Raw genomic sequence first — 16,995 nt, 5'->3', positions numbered from 1 at the left:
TCCTGCTTCCTACTCAGGCCTGTGCCTAACTGCCACAATTGGACCCACAGGGAGAGCGAGTGCTTTTTGTTTTTAACTACATAAATTCTGAGAGAAATGTGAAATGTTCTTGTACACCGATCTAAGTAACTGCAAATCAGGCATTTAGGTCTGCTTTTATTGACGTGGGATGCAGGAAGCGTGAAAGATAAATCAGTGGGGTATTATAATGAATACCCATCTAGAGTGCTGCACACATTCAGCATTTAGGACAAAGGCAGTAAAGTAATACAACATTCTGATCTAGTTCTAAATGGATCCCATTAAAGTGAGTTTATTGCATTCTGAGCTGTAATATCTCATTTTCTTACATTGGAAAAGTAAGCAGTTCTGCAGTTTGAGACTTAGAACACCGAGTGGTGTCTAGAAGGACTTTTCGCTCTATCCACACACAGAAATGCATCATGCTAGGGCACAGATCCTGGCGCTCCATTAAGGCAACCTATTTATCCAAATGGATGTATGGCATGGATTTCCTGATGTGCTCAGCTGCGCCCTACCTGGGGAGACTCTGCAGCTGGTAGTGCCAAAAAGTACCTTCCAAAAGAGTCTCTCAAACCAGCTCAGGCTTCTTATTACTAGCTTGTGTCATCTAATGCAACTCCCAGCACAAGTAAGGAGCTCCTCTACCCTGTCCTACTGAGTGTGAAATCCATATGACGCTTCAGTATGACCTGTGATGGCATTGGAATGACACCTCCAGGTAATTCTTGGGTTCCTCTTTCTCATCTCTTCTTCATTTTCTCGGCTGAACCATTATGTAGTGCTGCGCTGAACCCAATGTACACACAGAACTAAATCCTGAGCTCCAACATCTCCCATTTTAAGGTGAATAGCCTGCAAAAGCATTTCACGATTCTTCTGGATCAGCTGTATGATATCAGTGCAATAAATAACACTAGTGTTTACTGTTCCATCACCTGGCTGACCACTTCTTAGGTCTCTTTGTAATAAACTTGTATTTTCCTTTTTCTGTTTTCAGGCCAGTATGCTTGGTCTTGTTCTCACTGACAAACTCCAAATAATGTCTCCCCTTTCTCTTTGTTACAACCCCTGAAGGACATACAAACCACCATCAGAAAGACTATTTGCAACACCTCTTCAAAGCTTCTCATATCTAATGAGTTCAGCCTCTCTTTAAGTTTGCATCTTGGAATTCTTTTTGTAGCCCTTCCTGGAACTGCTTTCATTTTACTGAGACCCCTTCAGTATTTTGGCCTTCAAAATCACATAATTAGCTGGTTTTAGTCTTGCTTCTTAGGCCTATTGAAGTCAATGGAAAGGCTCCCGTTGACTTAGTGGTCTTTGGATCAAGCCCTTACTAAGGCTGATGGGTGAAATTCACTCTTGTGCAGAGGGCTAGCTCAAGGTCAATGCACAAGTTAATCCCTATTTTGAGGATTTAAGTAGTGTCTAGGCCTTGCCCTGGGCCTTGCTTAGGGGTGAATTTCACTCTATTTGTTGGTTACCATACAATCCCCGGCTAAATAATTTCAGTTCAAAGTTTACCCACTTCTTAACTGCTCTCAATCTACAGGTACTTTCCCCTGGATTCTGAATTGTCCATATAATTCTCTCCAAGTGTCAGAATTTTTCATTTCTACTTTTTCTTTAAAAAAAAAATCACCTAAACTCTTCTCACAGAACTACTCATGGAGCACTGTAATAGAAGTAAATCCATCTTTACAGAAAGGATTTTTCTCTCTTCTTGGATTGAAGATGTATAATTTTGCATTTTGAATGAAGAATATTTCAGATGTGGTATTAAATTATCTTGAAATACTAATCAAGGGGAGGTAGGTGGAGGAGGGAATTACATACTCAAGGGGCTTTAAATAAGTGAGGAGGCCATTGTTGCTAACAAGTGGTTCATATATAGAAGGGGAGATGATAGAACAGAAGATGCCTCAAAGCAGTGCAATATGGATAGATTCCAGACATACCTGAGTTACCACAAGGACAAAAGAAGTTAAGGGGGAAAAAAAGAGAGAAGTATAAATAGAGGGAATAAATACAAGATCAACATTCCCAAATTATGTTGGATTCTTGAGAACACGAATGTGTTAAAGTTGACGGGAAAGGAACAGAAGAAACAGCATAGCTTGTAAAGGCAGAGAGTACCTGAGACCTTGATAAAACACTTTATAGATAGTCAATGTCATTTTGATGTCCTGTACTCTCTGTCCTTTATTTGTCTACTAAGGCTAAGGTTACAGATTTGGGGAGAGAATAGATTGGTAAACTCACAGTACAGGGAAATGGTTTATTCAACGTGTGGGAACTCCAGATAAAAGGCAAATATATATAGTTCTTTTTTTTTAAAGATGGGATTTGATCAAGTGAAGACTTGAAAGAAAAGTGATAAGTTTTCTTGTCTACTGTCATTCATAGAAAAGGGTTATAGTTCACTGAGAAGGATGCAAATAGTGCAGCAAAATTAAACTTTCCCAAAATAACTGGGAGTAATTTTCAAACAGTGTTACTACAGAACAGGAGGTGTTATAGACAGAGGAAAACAAAGTCTAGGGCAAACCCTCATTGAAGTCCATGGAATTTTTGACAGAAAATTGGACACAAGGAGGTAGATTTTCAAAAGCACAAGTAACAATTAGGCACCTAACTCCCAAGGACTTTCAGTGTGATGTAGGTGCCCAACTGCCATTTGTGCCCTGAAAAATCTCCTCTTTGGTCTCAAAAACATGTGTGAGGGAGGAAAGGTGAAAAATGTTACATGCTTTCTTGATGGGAAGGTATATGTGGGGCTTATTGAGGTTCCTGTTGAAGAAAATATAAAGAAAATTTACTCAAAGAGGATTCAAAATCTGGTGGTAAATACAATGGTGAGAAGGGACATGGCTGAACTGCAGAAATGTTAGGAAATATTTTAGTGAGAGAGGTGGTAGTGGTAGATCCAGGAAAGGGGTGGGTGTGCCTTTCCCTGCTTCCCAAATGGGGGAGCAAAATGGCAGGAATAAGCATAAACTGAGTCATGGGAGCTGGACAAAGGGGAAAGCTGCTCCAAGGAAGGCTCCATCTTGCCACAAAGACCCTTTGCGGCCGTAACATGGAGCATAGCATTGTGTGGCCACAGAGTGTGGCCTGGGATAGGAGTTGGGAAATGCTTGCTCGGCATGGCACGTTCCCTTTTCAGAACAGTGATTCTTACCCTAAAAAAATCCATCTGAACAAGCACTAACTCCCTCTTCCTGGCTTTTGTAGAACACACATGAACTGAAGTTGCCTTGGGGAGCAGGACAGCCAATCACAGTGTGGCTTGTTGCCATTGCTGAAAGGACGAAACAGAGGGGCTCAGACCCACATAGGAATGTGCATATGATCTGAGATCCACAAGGTCTTAAGTGACAATTCCACAGGATCTTTGACTCCTCTTAAACTTGCTGGTCCCATGGGATCGTGCACCTTGGTGGCTGTTCTACAAAAGCTATTGAACCATAGAGAGCCATGTGATACCATTTGCAAAGATGAACACTTACTACAACAAAAGGGATTTCTTAGTCAAAGGTGCATCAATGAGAATGGAAAGTAGAGGTAGCTGTGGGTCCACTTTCCATCAGTTTTAATTTGTGATACTGCCTCTATTGTGGGGCTGTATTCTGCATTTGCAAGGACTTGCTGATCTAATTAGGTCTTCTAATAGGTCACTAATTTTTCTGATAATATCAGAGGGTAATGTTAGGATTTTCCATGTTTGTGAATGGAATAAAATTGTTCATCATGCTTATTGGAAGAACACTTTGGGTCAGATCCTTACCTGGTGTAAAATAGTGTAACTGCAAATGAAACCAATAGAGCTATGCTAATTTACAGCAGCTGAGGATCTGGACATAGAGAATATTTTATAGAGCACTTTCCAAGGACAAAGCTACTCATTGCAAAACATTTGGAAATAAAATTACTTTTTTTCAATGCAGATTCAGATACTTTCATGGCCATATTTTGGTTGTTTCCCTAACTTCTGTTTGTCATTAAGAAGCCCTTTCTATCTCAATCTGCCCCCTTTTCTCCTTCTCCATGCATATGAGCATTTTAATTTGCCACATACTTTGATGTTATGGAAATTCCTTTAACCTCACCTTTTAGTCAGACATTCTTCAAGGAACTTGACTTACAATACAGTTTAGTCAGAAACGAGTTTATATCTTTGTAACAAACTGTGCAAATCACTGAGCTCCTGAAACATACATCTTGTTCCCACAAAAGTCACTTATAACCTCCAGATTCAAGTCCTAGAGCAACACTCTGAGTTTAAGATTTCTTTGTCTTTCCTGATGGACCGCAGAGCAAGAATTGTAACAGCATTTGAATTTTAAGTGGAAATATAACAAAGTAATTTCCCAGATACAGTATTTGCACTTTTTGATCACACAGTAATTATACTGTAGCATTACCATGTATTTGTGTAGGAATAATTATTGTATAATGTAGACTTCAGATTTCAGTATCGCTTTACTGAATTAAGAATAACTAGCCTAGTAACTTGGTCCATATTGTGTTACCAGTTTTATATCCAAGCTCCTCAGGGATTAGAAACCAGTGGCAAAGCTCTGTAGTTCAGAAGGGATTACTGCAAGGAGAGTTAGCTGTTACCAGTATATAGTGTTCTGTATGGTTCATTAAGTCTCTATACCAAAAATGTAAATGAGACTTCATTGTATCAGCAAAGCAGTGTGATGTATTTTTACCACGTTTCTGTTAGATTTCTTTCTTGTCCAATTACAAAGTATTGAACGCCCTCTAATACCACTGAACTTCATGAGAGCTGAAGCCATTGAGCACCTTATTAGACCCACACCGTATATTGTATGTCCTTGTCGTCTATGGACTCATCCCTGAAATGTGCTGAGAACTCTGGCCACAATCCAGCAAAGCACTTAAGTGTGTGAGCAGTCCTGGATCAGGTCCAGAATGCTCAGCGCCTTGCAGGATTGAGTCCTGCAGGCCTGATCCAAACCCCTTTGAAGTCAAGGTTAGTTTTCTCCCTGACATTAATAGTTTTTTTAATTAGGCTTAGATTTAATATACCTTGTTCTTTATGAAACTAGCGCTGATTGGATTATATTAAAAGAAATCAATTCAAAGGTTTTCTTTTTCTTTTCTCACCAATTAGTTGCATACAGCTCTTCCTTTGATGCCTTTATTTCCGGTACAACCAGTAATGTTAACACATTGGTGCTGGCTTGGAGAGAAAAATTAAAGCCTCGTCTTAAAACTACATCCTTCGACATTGCCCGGGGAATTAATGCTTTTGACTTCCACTCTCGACTCAACTTAATTGGTACGTTTTAAAAAACTGACTAATTTATGTGCTATAGTAAAGCCTAAGGGGCCAAGAAAACTGTATTCTGTATGTGTACATATATAGGCATTTTCTTCCTTCGTATGCATTCTGCCTGCAAAAATGAATGACTGAGTCCTAGTGTTTTATATTTATGTGATGATGTTTTATATTTCCAGCTTATGAAGTGGAAGACAAATCAGCTGGGGGGAAGGGCATAGAGAAATTTCTGCTCAAGAAGTTTAGGGAAGTTCTGAGTAACTGCAGGTGCGATTACAATGGAAACTGTTCTGCATTATTAATTATTGCAGTCACTACCACTCTCACATATTCACTTGTAACATAAACAAACACATTCTCATTTATCAAAGCAATTATCGTTGTGTGTTTCAGAGAGATGGCAGTTTCTTTATTAATAATTAAAATAAAATCCCCTTTCAAGCGTACTTTTGGTTTTAATCTATTTTGATTTGTGATTGTGAACAGCTACTGCTGGCATCAATCACCGAGTTTGCCTCTGGAACCCCTACGTCACCTCGAAACCTGCTGGAGTTCTTCAAGGCCATTCAGCCAGTGTAATAGCTGTTCAGTTCATTACTGAACGAAAACAGCTTTTCAGCTTCTCAAAGGACAAGGTAAATATAGAAACTGCCCACAGGGCCCGATCCTGCAGTCCCTGCATTGGCAAACAGAATTGGATCCGCAAAATGCGCCAGCAGCTCCCATTGTGACATGATTACATTTTCGAAAAACCCAACATATGAGAATCTAACCATTTATTTTGGTGCCTAATTGAGAACTGAGCTCTTCTGAAAATATGACTCCAGTTGTGGACGCTAAACTTTCTTGAAAATATGGTCCATAGTGTGTCCTAGTGCTGGTCTCCACTAGAAAATTAGGTCGAACCAGCTATGTCATTTAGGGGTGCGAAAAACTCACACTCCTGAATGAGGTAGTTAAGCTGATCTAAGCCCCCATATAGACAGTGCTAAGTCAAAGGATGAATTCTTATGTCAACCTAGCTACCACCTCTGAGGGAGGTGGATTACCTATGCTAATGGGAGGTAGCGTCTATGCTCTCAGGAAGGTGGATTGCCTAGCCCAGTGTTTCCCAAACTTGGGACGCTGCTTGTGTAGGGAAAGCTCCTGGTGGGCCGGGCTGGTTTGTTTACCTGCTGCGTCCACAGGTCTGGCCGATCGCGGCTCCCACTGGCCGCGGTTTGCCGAACCAGGCCAATGGGGGCTGCTGGAAGTGGCGTGGGCCGAGGGACGTACTGGCCGCCGCTTCCAGCAGCTCCCATTGGCCTGGAGCAGCGAACCACGGCAGGTAAACAAACTGGCCAGGTCCACCAAGGGCTTTCCCTAAACAAGCAGCTTCCCAAGTTTGGGAAACACTGGCCTAGCCCATCTGTGTAAGTAGTGTCTACGCTAAAGCGCTACAGCAGCAGACTTGCAGCTGTGTCATTGTAGTGTTTTAAATGTAGACAGGCCTTAGTTTATTTTCACACTCAACATTTCTCTAATGCTAATTTGAGATTGTGATCCAGGTTTGTCATTATAAAGGCAAGAAAGGATCAAAACCTGAGCAGAACAAGTGAGGCCAGCACCAATATTAAACACCACGGTATCTCTTTCAATTGCAGTGTTAAAATTGTGTTTTCTTTTTAATTGCTAAACCATTATGCTATACACAGAGCAGTGCATGTTGTTCTTGGCATTAGTATGAATCTATTTCATTCTGACGAATGCATGGTAATCTGAGTCTCTATGTCTATATAATAAACAACGAGCCCCCTCTGCTACCAAGAGCACTCTCTGATTTACTGCCAGCAGAAACCACAACAAACTTCTGCCATCCAATGTTATGTGGGATGAGAGGGATGCAAAGAGATAGCATTCACCATTTTAAAAGGCAGAATTTTGACAGAAATTCTGAGTCACTGATTGCACCATGTTTTGTAATGGATAATTCATGGAGATAGTGGGCTTGTTTTAAACCAGCGCAAAAGTCACATGTTTTAACACGTGAATCAATGTATTGCTGTGAACTGAGATGTGTTCACAGACCTGGAGACAGAAGCTCCATATCCATAGAACAGACTCAGTATGGGAATACTCAGGATTCCAGCTAGGATTTACCAGACTGGGTCAAGATGGCAGCCCTCCAGGCCCTATTGCTCCACGGCTACTCATTCTCTCCCCAGTGGACTTGTTTCTTGCTTGTCTCTGTATTATCTACTTGATGCTTTTGCCTACCCAGCCCACTCTCTGGTAGTGTTCCGGGATTTGCCACACTGCTGTGACCACATTTAAATAACTGCGTCACCCAATGCTTGGGTTTTTGAAATAGATGAGACCTGGTGTATGCGGAGACCTATAGGCTCAATGAGTTTGGATGTACTTCTAATGACCATAGCTCTGAAGAGGGGCTATAACTTAGCACATTTGTTAGTCTTTGCTTCTTGTGAGAAACCCAGTGCAAAAACAGAGCCAGGTTAGTGAGGCACACCAAGGCAAGTGCATTGGCATTGCTGTTTGAAGAAGCTTGCATAGCAACTACTTCTCCGCATCCACTTGCTGATATATTGCTGCTTTATGCTTTCAAGAAAGCTAAAAAATAGCTCCCTTTTATTCTCCTCTAGAATGGGCCATTTCTTATTAGCTATAGCTATTGTATATTTATAATGAGCCTTTACAGTCTACCAAGTAAATAATGGCATAAAAATTACCTTTTTATTTATATACGCAACAGACCATAACATTTGCCACTAAGCTGTTAGTCTCTTGTGTCAACACTCATACCGTTCTATGAGAGAGATTTTTATTTTAACTGTTCCTAACTTGCCTTAGTGGATGCAAAGCTCCTATGTAACACTTCCAACTCCCTGGGGACACTAGCAAAATATAGGCACAACAAGGTTGATGTTTCAACCTTGTTCTGACTATTCTGACTCACGAATTGTTTTTCTAAGGGTAACTGCCAGAGGCTTTTAGATAACAATGGCTCTGATTCTCCTCTCAACTGCACCAGTATAAACCAGGAAACCAATGGAGTTACAGTGATGTAAAACCTTGGACAAGTCACTTCACCGCTGTTTTCACTCCACCCTTTCTCTGTCTTGTCTGCTAAACTGAAAACTCCTCAGCACAGAGGTTGTCTCGTGTGTTTGTACAATGGCTGGCACAACAGGGCCCTGACCTTGGTTATAATACGAATAACAATAAAACAAAATATTCACTGACAACCCTTTGTAAAATAAACTGAACAAAGATGGCTTCTTTCATCTTGTATTTGGTGGTAGATGTTAATGAGGCACATGAAGCAAGCCAGAGCTATCACTGCAATAACTAATGATTGCAATGCATTCTGAAGCAAAAAAAAAAAAATGGAGCTAATGTGTGATTTCTTCATCATTATGTGCACAGGTGTTAAGGCTCTGGGATATTCAGCATCAGCTGTGCATCCAGAGGATTGCGGGCTCATTTCCAAAGAGTCTGGACTTCCAATCCACCCTTTATTTTAATGAAGCTCACGGACGGCTTTTTATCTCATTTAATAACCAGCTGATGTTATTGGAAATGAAGCAGGAAACCAGCAGAAAGGTCACAAGTCATGGGAAAGCAGTTACTTGTGTTCTTTACAATTCAGTCTTTAAGCAGGTAAAGGGGTGGGGGGAGAAATAAGGAACCTTTCTGCATTTTCCTGATAAGGAACTTGAAAATGTGTATTACTACAAGGTGATTTTATTAATTTGATTTCAGAAAGTTAAATTAGAGAGGGAGAGAGAGGGAGATACCATTTACTTTGGAAAGAAAATTATCTCATACTAAAGCATGCTAATTACAGTCTTTGTATGACTTTACTGCAAAGCACTGTGGGTATTCTAGTATCCCAACAGTTTAATTTAACTAGTAAACTACCTGCTTTCTTAAACCTTCTATCGTATTTGAAAAGTGGTTTGGTTTCCAATGAAGGTTCAGTGTTAAAAAGTGATATAAGCTATCAGTGTACCCAACATTTCTAAGAAACACAGATGATAAAAATAAAACCACTATTGTGAAATGATCTAGGATTATCTCTGATGTAGGTTAGTCCTGGTATGGCTGCCAACTGAAAATGAACTTGATTATAAAATTCCTCTTTATAGCCACCTTACAGTATCCCTGAGGATAGTTCTGAAATATGCATGAAATGTAATTAGTGAAGATTCATTTTCGCTAGAACATTTTACACAAGTGGCATACAGTGGCAGACCTGGATGTATTCATAATAAAATGATTCGGTTAAATGTAATACCACTTGGTATGCAGTGAGAGTGTTGTTTGTCTTCACAGTACTTTAATGATGCACTGCAGTCTTTGCTATCAGAGCACTACCTGCATCTCAATGAAGAGCCACAGTTACTATACAGGGAAATGTCTCTGTGATAGATTTTCCTGAGCTCTGCCCAACCAGCCCCTTTTATCTACAGATTGAGATTCAGCTAAGGAAAACCTCAGAGCACAGAGTAGTACAATAAGGGGTATCAACAGATCATCATGGGTTTTGGTGGCGATTTGTTTGGTACAAATGAGTGTTTAAAGCAGGGTAGCAGTAACACGGTAGCAGTATCTGGACTGATTAAAAGAAAAAGGAAAAAAGCAGCTTTCCTGCATGCTGTCAAAGAAACAACCCATGCTGTAAATTAAACAATAAAAAACATCCCACTTTGGTGGAACAGACATTGAATCAGAAGTGGGTGAGCGTATCAAAGAGAGAGAGAGAGAGAGAGAAAGGAGGCATTAGAAAAGGATAGATAGAAACTGGCAGAAGGATTCAAGAAGAGATAGGCAAGGCCAGAAAAGATGGGAAGTGTGAAATAATGAGAGGTGAGGTTCCATGAGAAAAGGCAGGTGGAGGGAGAGAGAAATCCCTGTTCTAACAAAGGGCTTGGTAAAGGACTTCAAGAGTCTTTGTATTTCCATGTTGAAGATCACAGTTCCTGGGCCCAGCTGCTAACCAGGTCACAGTGATCTGAATCCACCACCCATCCTTAGGCTGCATGTTTTTGAAAGAAGCAGTTTGGGGTGCTGGAGGCTGTGCTAATGAGCAGCACATGTTTTCAGTTAAGTTATTGATTTTAAAGGCTTCTGTGAGCCATGAGAAAGGGAGACAGAAGAAAAGGGAGGTGCATTCCTTTAAGATGCAGGCATTCTGGGAAGCTTATGTCTAAGGGATAAAAGTGTGGCTCATATGTACGATCACTTTGGCAGTGGTAATAATACTTGATACATCATAGTTTTGGAGCACAGAACCACCCTTAATCCTCATAACAACCCTCTGAGGCAGGTAATCTACTTTCCTTCTAAGTGTATCTAATTCCAAAATAATTATTACAAATTAAATACCAATAGCATAGACAGAGTGATGCAAAATGGTATATGCCAACCAGAAAGGGGTAGCTGTGTGGTTTAAGTGGCTGGGTCACCGGTCTGGAACTCAGGCAGACCTAGGTTCTACTCCTAGTTCTGCCAGGGACCTGCTGAGAGATCTTGGGCAACTTTGTGTTTCTGTTGTAAAGCTTGTCTACACAACAAGTTACTGTGCAGTAAGCCAGGGTGTGAATCTACAGTGCACCAGATTGTCCTGCAGTGACATCCTGTCTGGATGCTGCTATAATGCAGTGACAGTCCCAGAGGAGGGCTTGGATTACTATGCTTTCAAAAAGTGGTAGTAAAGAGTCATTTGGGACAGTGAGAGAGAGACAGCACAAGCATGAGAATGACTCCTGGGGGTTAGAGCTCTCACCCAGGATCCAGTCTCCCTGCTCCAATGACTCTCTTTAATTATTTAACCAGAGTCCAACAGCTTCAACAGGAGAGACTAAGGGAGCGCCACATCAAACTATACCATATCCCAGTGACTAGAGTGCTGCCTGGAGAGATGGTAGATTGGGGTGGGCAAACGTTTTGGCGCAAGGGCCACATCTGGGTATGGAAATTGTATGATGGGCCATGAATACTCATGAAATTGTCGGTTGGGGTGCTGGAGGGGGTGAGGGCTCTGGCTGGGGGTGCAGGCTCTGGGGTGAGGCCAGAAATGAGGCGTTCAAGGTGCAGGAGGGGGTTCTGGGCTGGGATCGAGGGGTTTGGAGGGTGGGAGGGGGATCAGGGCTGGGGCAGGGGGTTGGGGCATGGGATGGGGTCAGGGATGCAGGCTCCGGGTGGTGCTTACCTCAAGCAGCTCCCAGAAGCAGTGGCATATCTCCCCTATGGCTCCTAAGCAGAGGTGCGGATAGGCAACTTTGCGCACTGCCCAGTCCACAGGTGCTGCCCCTCCAGCTCCCATTGGTTGCAGTTCCCAACCAATGGGAGCTGCGGGGGCGGCCCTCTGGCTGCCTCTATGCGTAAGAGTCAAAGGAAGAACATGCCACTGCTTCCGGGAGCAGCGCGGACTGGGGCAAGCCCCGGACCTGGCTCCCCAGCGGGAGCTCAAGGGCCAGATTAAAACATCTGGAGGGCTGGATGTGGCCCCCGGGCCATAGGTTTGCCCACCACTGTGTTAGATCCTAGTTCAAATCCCTTTGCTCCTTTGGTGGAAGCGGGACTTGAGCCAGGGTTCCCCTACATCCCAGGGGAGTACCTTAACCACTAGGCTAAAATTATGATGGAATTCTTCCTCCTGCTCCTCACATCTTGCTAAAATGGCTTAGGCACCTAACTCCAAAGAGGGTTGCCAGCTGTGAATCGCAAGCACAGCTAGGCACATCCCTGCAGCCTGGACTTAGGTACCTGTCTCCATGAGAGGGGTGGGACTTAGCACGCACCACTCTGGTTGGCATTTTCCATTGACTAGCTTAGGCAGCTCTCTGCTTAGCAGGCCGGCTTTAGTTCATTGAAGACTATGGTGCCTATGTCTCCCCCTTCATTGTATAGGAGCTTAGGCATCTAACACAGTCTTTGTGGATTGCAGTGATTTTCCAGGGACTCCGTGTCACAACAGCAAGTTCAAGTGGCCGGCCCGTGCATCAGTATTTGGCTAGATATTTATAGTCTGCTAATTACTTAAAATAAATAAAACTAATTGGAAATGAACTAAAACCAAAGGTTTTAGTCCAAAGCACCTTGTGCTTTTGGAAGAGCTAGGAAATGGGGGCGTCAAATTCAAATCACTAGATTTAAATCCATCTATACCATTCTGGTTCTTGATGAGATCTTAAACAGGCTGACCCTGCTTGAAGGTTCTGATTGACCATTGCTGTGAGAAATTGTCAGTAATCATTCTCCCAAGAATGAGATGAAACTCTTCTGAGATCAAGTGAGCCTGTTAGTTTTCTCTAATTTGGGGATGAAATCTCACAAGAACATCTCATGAGAGTTTGACCTCTGATCCCTGGCCTTGACTCTGTCTTGAACTATGACTGCTTAACACTCATCCAGAGTCTCACTTCCTCTGGCCATCTCTAATATTAATATAATATTTTCAGCGTGTATGGTGTCATTCATCAAATAATCTCAGTGCACTAAGGACGCCTCATGAGGCAAGTAGGTATTATTAACTCCATCCTACAGATGGGGAAAACTGACACACAGAAGTTGTGAGACTCCCCCAAAATCATACAGTAAGGCCGAGGCAGTCAGCAACAGAATTTACATTTCTTGACTCCCACTCCTGTCTTAACGGCTAGACAATGCTGTCTTGTCTCACACTCCTTATTTAAATTATCTAGGACTCCTTAGATAATAGATTAAGAGTTTAGAATAACACAGGCAAATCGCAGAACTTATATTCAAAGCAGACTTGGTTATAATTAGAGTTCAATTTGGGTCTCCTTTTTGGGTGGTGCTTTTAAGGACATGAGCAACATAGCTAATTTAACACAATAAGTTTGCAGTATATTGCTTCTCAATGAGAGAGCCTCATTTAATTACTAAAATTTGAAGGGAAGCTACCTTATTTCAGTGGATTTATGGTCTTTTTTTTTTTTAAACAATCAAGGGAGTCCATTATTTATTTATTTTGCCAGGAACTAATAAAAAAACCCCTGTCATTGGAATAATTCCATAATGGTTTAAGGTCAGAGAACATGAGCTGTGCAGAAGCTGTACTTCATTGTGTTTGTGGTCAGAGGTATTATGAATGAAGATAAGTGGTTGGGATGATTTAGTTGTGCTGGTCCTGCTTTGAGCAGGGGATTGGACTAGATGACCTCCTGAGGTCTCTTCCAACCCTAATATTCTATTCTATATAAAATTTCCACAGGTGCTGGCAGGTACAGTGTTGGGCACATGTCTTTGAACTTCTCGAAATGTGAATTGCATCATGAACGAAATTTGATTTTGTTAAGATTGCTGAGAACTCATTGATTAGCATTTTCTGGGGGAGGAATTGGATTCCTTCCTAGCAGAAATAGCCAACTATCTTTTTGAGCATCTGATTTTAATTAGGAGGAAAAGTATTTTGAAAAGAGTGAAGAACTACTAAATCTCAGCAATTATTGTGTATTAACTTACACATGGAAGGGATTAAATAAAAGCATGTGTATAGTGAGTGGGTGCCATTTAAAAATTCACCACTTGCCAACAGTTGCCATGCTTGACTGAGATATCACCGTTATTTCTTATGGTAAGAATAGGGATAGAACAGTGATACCAGTGTGGTGACTGTTGATGAACCTTAACCTCTTTAATGATGACCACCAAAGGCAAAAAAAAGTAAATCCCAGAATGCTTTTTTTTCAGGCAAAACTCCCATTGATTTCAGTGGGAATCTTGCTTGAATTAGGGCTGAGGTAAGGACTGAAGATTTCACCCAGCAGTAAGTATACAGCAAATGGAAGTAAGAGTGAATGCATCTCTTTTGAGCAATTTAACACACCGCACGCCAAAAAAGAAATAACCATCATCTGTTCAAATGGACTTTTTCCTAATTTATAATGGCTGGTCTCACTACTGAATTCTAAATTGAGGCTAATGTATGCTGAGAGCTTCCCTAAACTATTTCCCCTTCCAGAGATGCAGTTTTAAAGATCCATTACTTGGTGGATCAGTTCTCTGAAATAAGCAGGGAAGATTTATCTGACCACTTAGCACAAAGCATTCGGTCGAGCATGCCTGCAAGATTCCAAGCTGAAGGGCTGTGGACATGTTTCATCCCTGCTGAGAACATTTCTAGTTCCCGCGTGTAACTTGGGATACTGTCTCTTGAGGGAGCTGGTCACCTGTCTTCCGTGCTGAAGGATAATAGGGAGAAATGATTGCTCTTTGGCTAATTGGAACTAGCTGTGGATACAGGTTTTACAAGGAACAGACCTGCTCATAAACTTTGATTGTGGGGAATGATAAAGCTTGTAACGAGATGAAAGGGAAAAGACAGGGAAAATCAATGCAAAAATTATCTAATTTGCATTTCAGATGTTGCTAATTATATAAGTGCAGTGCACATATGTATGAGATTGTTTTATATATATATATATAATATAAAGATTTTAAATTCCATCTCAATCTCTGCTTCCCCCCCCCAGGTAATCAGCTCAGATACAGGATCTACCGTTACCTTCTGGCTGATAGACACTGGGCAGAAAATCAAACAGTTTACTGGTTGCCATGGCAATGCTGAGATCAGCACTATGACACTGGATGCAACTGAGACAAGGCTCTTAACTGGGAGCACAGATGGAACAGTAAAGGTGTGAGGGGAAAACATTTCAAACTATTTGTTTCCATTGCAGTCTTTTCCACATAGATACAATGTGCCAAAACACTCAGCTACCAAACAATGGCTGGTTTTTCCATTGGCCTTGTTAAAGAGGAGATGGGATGAACTCAGCAACTAGAGGTTGAAATCCTAACACTGTTGGGAAAACGCAGTTAAATTTAATTGCTTGTCTAACACTTTGGATACACACAGTGCTTTACAGAACACTTCCTTCTTTGTTACCTCCCTTCCTTCCTTCCAAGTAGTTTCATTACAATCTATGACTCTATACAGCACATGGCCCTTATTGCCTTAATCACCAGACAATCATTTCCATTGCTTTTCTTGGAGCACTCACTTGTCATTACACAAGGGCATATTATCGTGGTAGCCAATGCATGACTGTAAAACAACTATTTTGAAATGGTGGCTAGGTTAGTTAAAACACGAGCCTTTCACCCCTGGACACATCAATTCAAATTTTGGTTTATTGAAAGTTAAAATGAATTTTAAATCTTCTTAATCATTTCAGTGAGAATTTGACCTCATCACAAAAACCACCATAAAATTTAATAACTTGTGCTTTAGTTTCTACTAAAGAGAGATTCTTGTGTTTAATACCAAGGGTGTATGCTGTTAAGATCAGGATATAGATGTATTGACAGAACACTAGCCAACATTATGACAGGTTTTAAGCCAGTGCTGTTAGTCTTTCACTTTAAAGCACACTAAATTCACACCATTTAAAAAAATTAATAGGTTTGCCAAACAGATTTCTGGCTCTTCCTATTTTATTGGCTGAAGTTGCTGAAAATCACCAACATGAGAGACCATTTCCCCAGACTTGGCTAATTTTGACATAACTAGTCAGATTTAGCTATTTATTATATTATGGTAGCGCCTAGAGGTCTCAACTGAGATTAGGGCCTTGTTGTGCTAGGCACTGTACAAACATGTAATATGAAAGGACCCTGCTCTGGAGAGCTGACAGTCTAAACAGAGAAGACAAAGGGTGTGGGAGGGAAAACAGAAAAGTGACATAACAAAGATAGCACAGAAGTTCAGTGGGAGAGCCAGCAATAGAATTCAGGTCTCCTGAGTCCCAAGCCAGTGCCCTATCCTCTGTGCCGTGCTGTCTCTCAATTTTCTTGCTGCTTAATTTGTGTCTGTGGTAGAGATGGGCCTGAGTCATAAAGTTCAGATCCAAATCCAATGTTTTGATTTCTGTCCCATTATAGAGATAAGAGAAAGCCACAAATTCTGGAATCTGGACCAAACTCTGCCAAAATCTGGCAGTTGGGGAGAGTGGTGCAGAATTTGCATCTATTATTCCAGTTTTTGCCCATCTCGGGTATCATTCAAGGTATTTTTGGCAATTGAGCATCTCCCAAAAAACCTTTCTAGATAACAAGACAAAATGTACTGTATTGCTTCGTCTTGTTACTTCCTTGACTGCCCGGGTTCTAATGTGAGAAGATCAAGATTAATAAACACATTTTTAAACACCAGAGTCTGCGCTGAAATTTGGGACTGTACTGAGTTATACTGTTGGCCTTGGCTGATTGGAAGTAGCCTGCCTTAAGTGTTGCCCATGGAGCACTCTGCTCTTTCCAAGCAGTGGAAATCCTAAGGACAAAACATTCAGTATCTAGGAAGTGGGAGGGAAAAGTGATGGCTTCAATTCATGCCAAAATACCCATCCTAAGGGCTTGTCTGAATACAAAAGCTGTACCGTGTTAAGTATAGTAGCATAGTTAAAGCAACACAACCAGCCCAATGTGTGTGTGTGGGACTTATACCAGCATAAAGGTGGTTTATACCAGTATAGTTTATTCCTATATGGTAGGCAGAATAAGCTATACCAGTATAATTGTGTCCCCACTTGTTGTACCAGTATAACTATTTCAGTAAAAAAAAAAACGCACTCTAAACTGTGTGTAGCTCAGGCCTTAGTCAAAGAACAAACTGAAGAAAATCCACAATT

General features: G+C 41.3%; 1 protein-coding gene across 1 annotated transcript in view; it reads left to right on the top strand.

Moving 5' to 3' along the window:
* Nucleotides 1-16,995, top strand: part of WDR49 (WD repeat domain 49) — a 68,800-nt gene that overhangs the window by 25,870 nt on the left and 25,935 nt on the right. The window contains exons 5-8 of the mRNA XM_024195593.1: nt 5,168-5,335; nt 5,822-5,970; nt 8,762-8,995; nt 14,839-15,003. Coding sequence (XP_024051361.1) covers nt 5,168-5,335; nt 5,822-5,970; nt 8,762-8,995; nt 14,839-15,003 — 716 coding nt within the window. The remainder of the gene's footprint in view (nt 1-5,167; nt 5,336-5,821; nt 5,971-8,761; nt 8,996-14,838; nt 15,004-16,995) is intronic.

Source organism: Terrapene carolina, unplaced genomic scaffold, assembly GCF_002925995.2.
Source record: "Terrapene carolina triunguis isolate 2854851 unplaced genomic scaffold, T_m_triunguis-2.0 Scaffold88, whole genome shotgun sequence".
Taxonomy (NCBI): Eukaryota; Metazoa; Chordata; order Testudines; family Emydidae; genus Terrapene; species Terrapene triunguis.
Note: the sequence above shows the minus strand (reverse complement) of the source record. Positions and strands in the feature narration are given on the sequence as shown.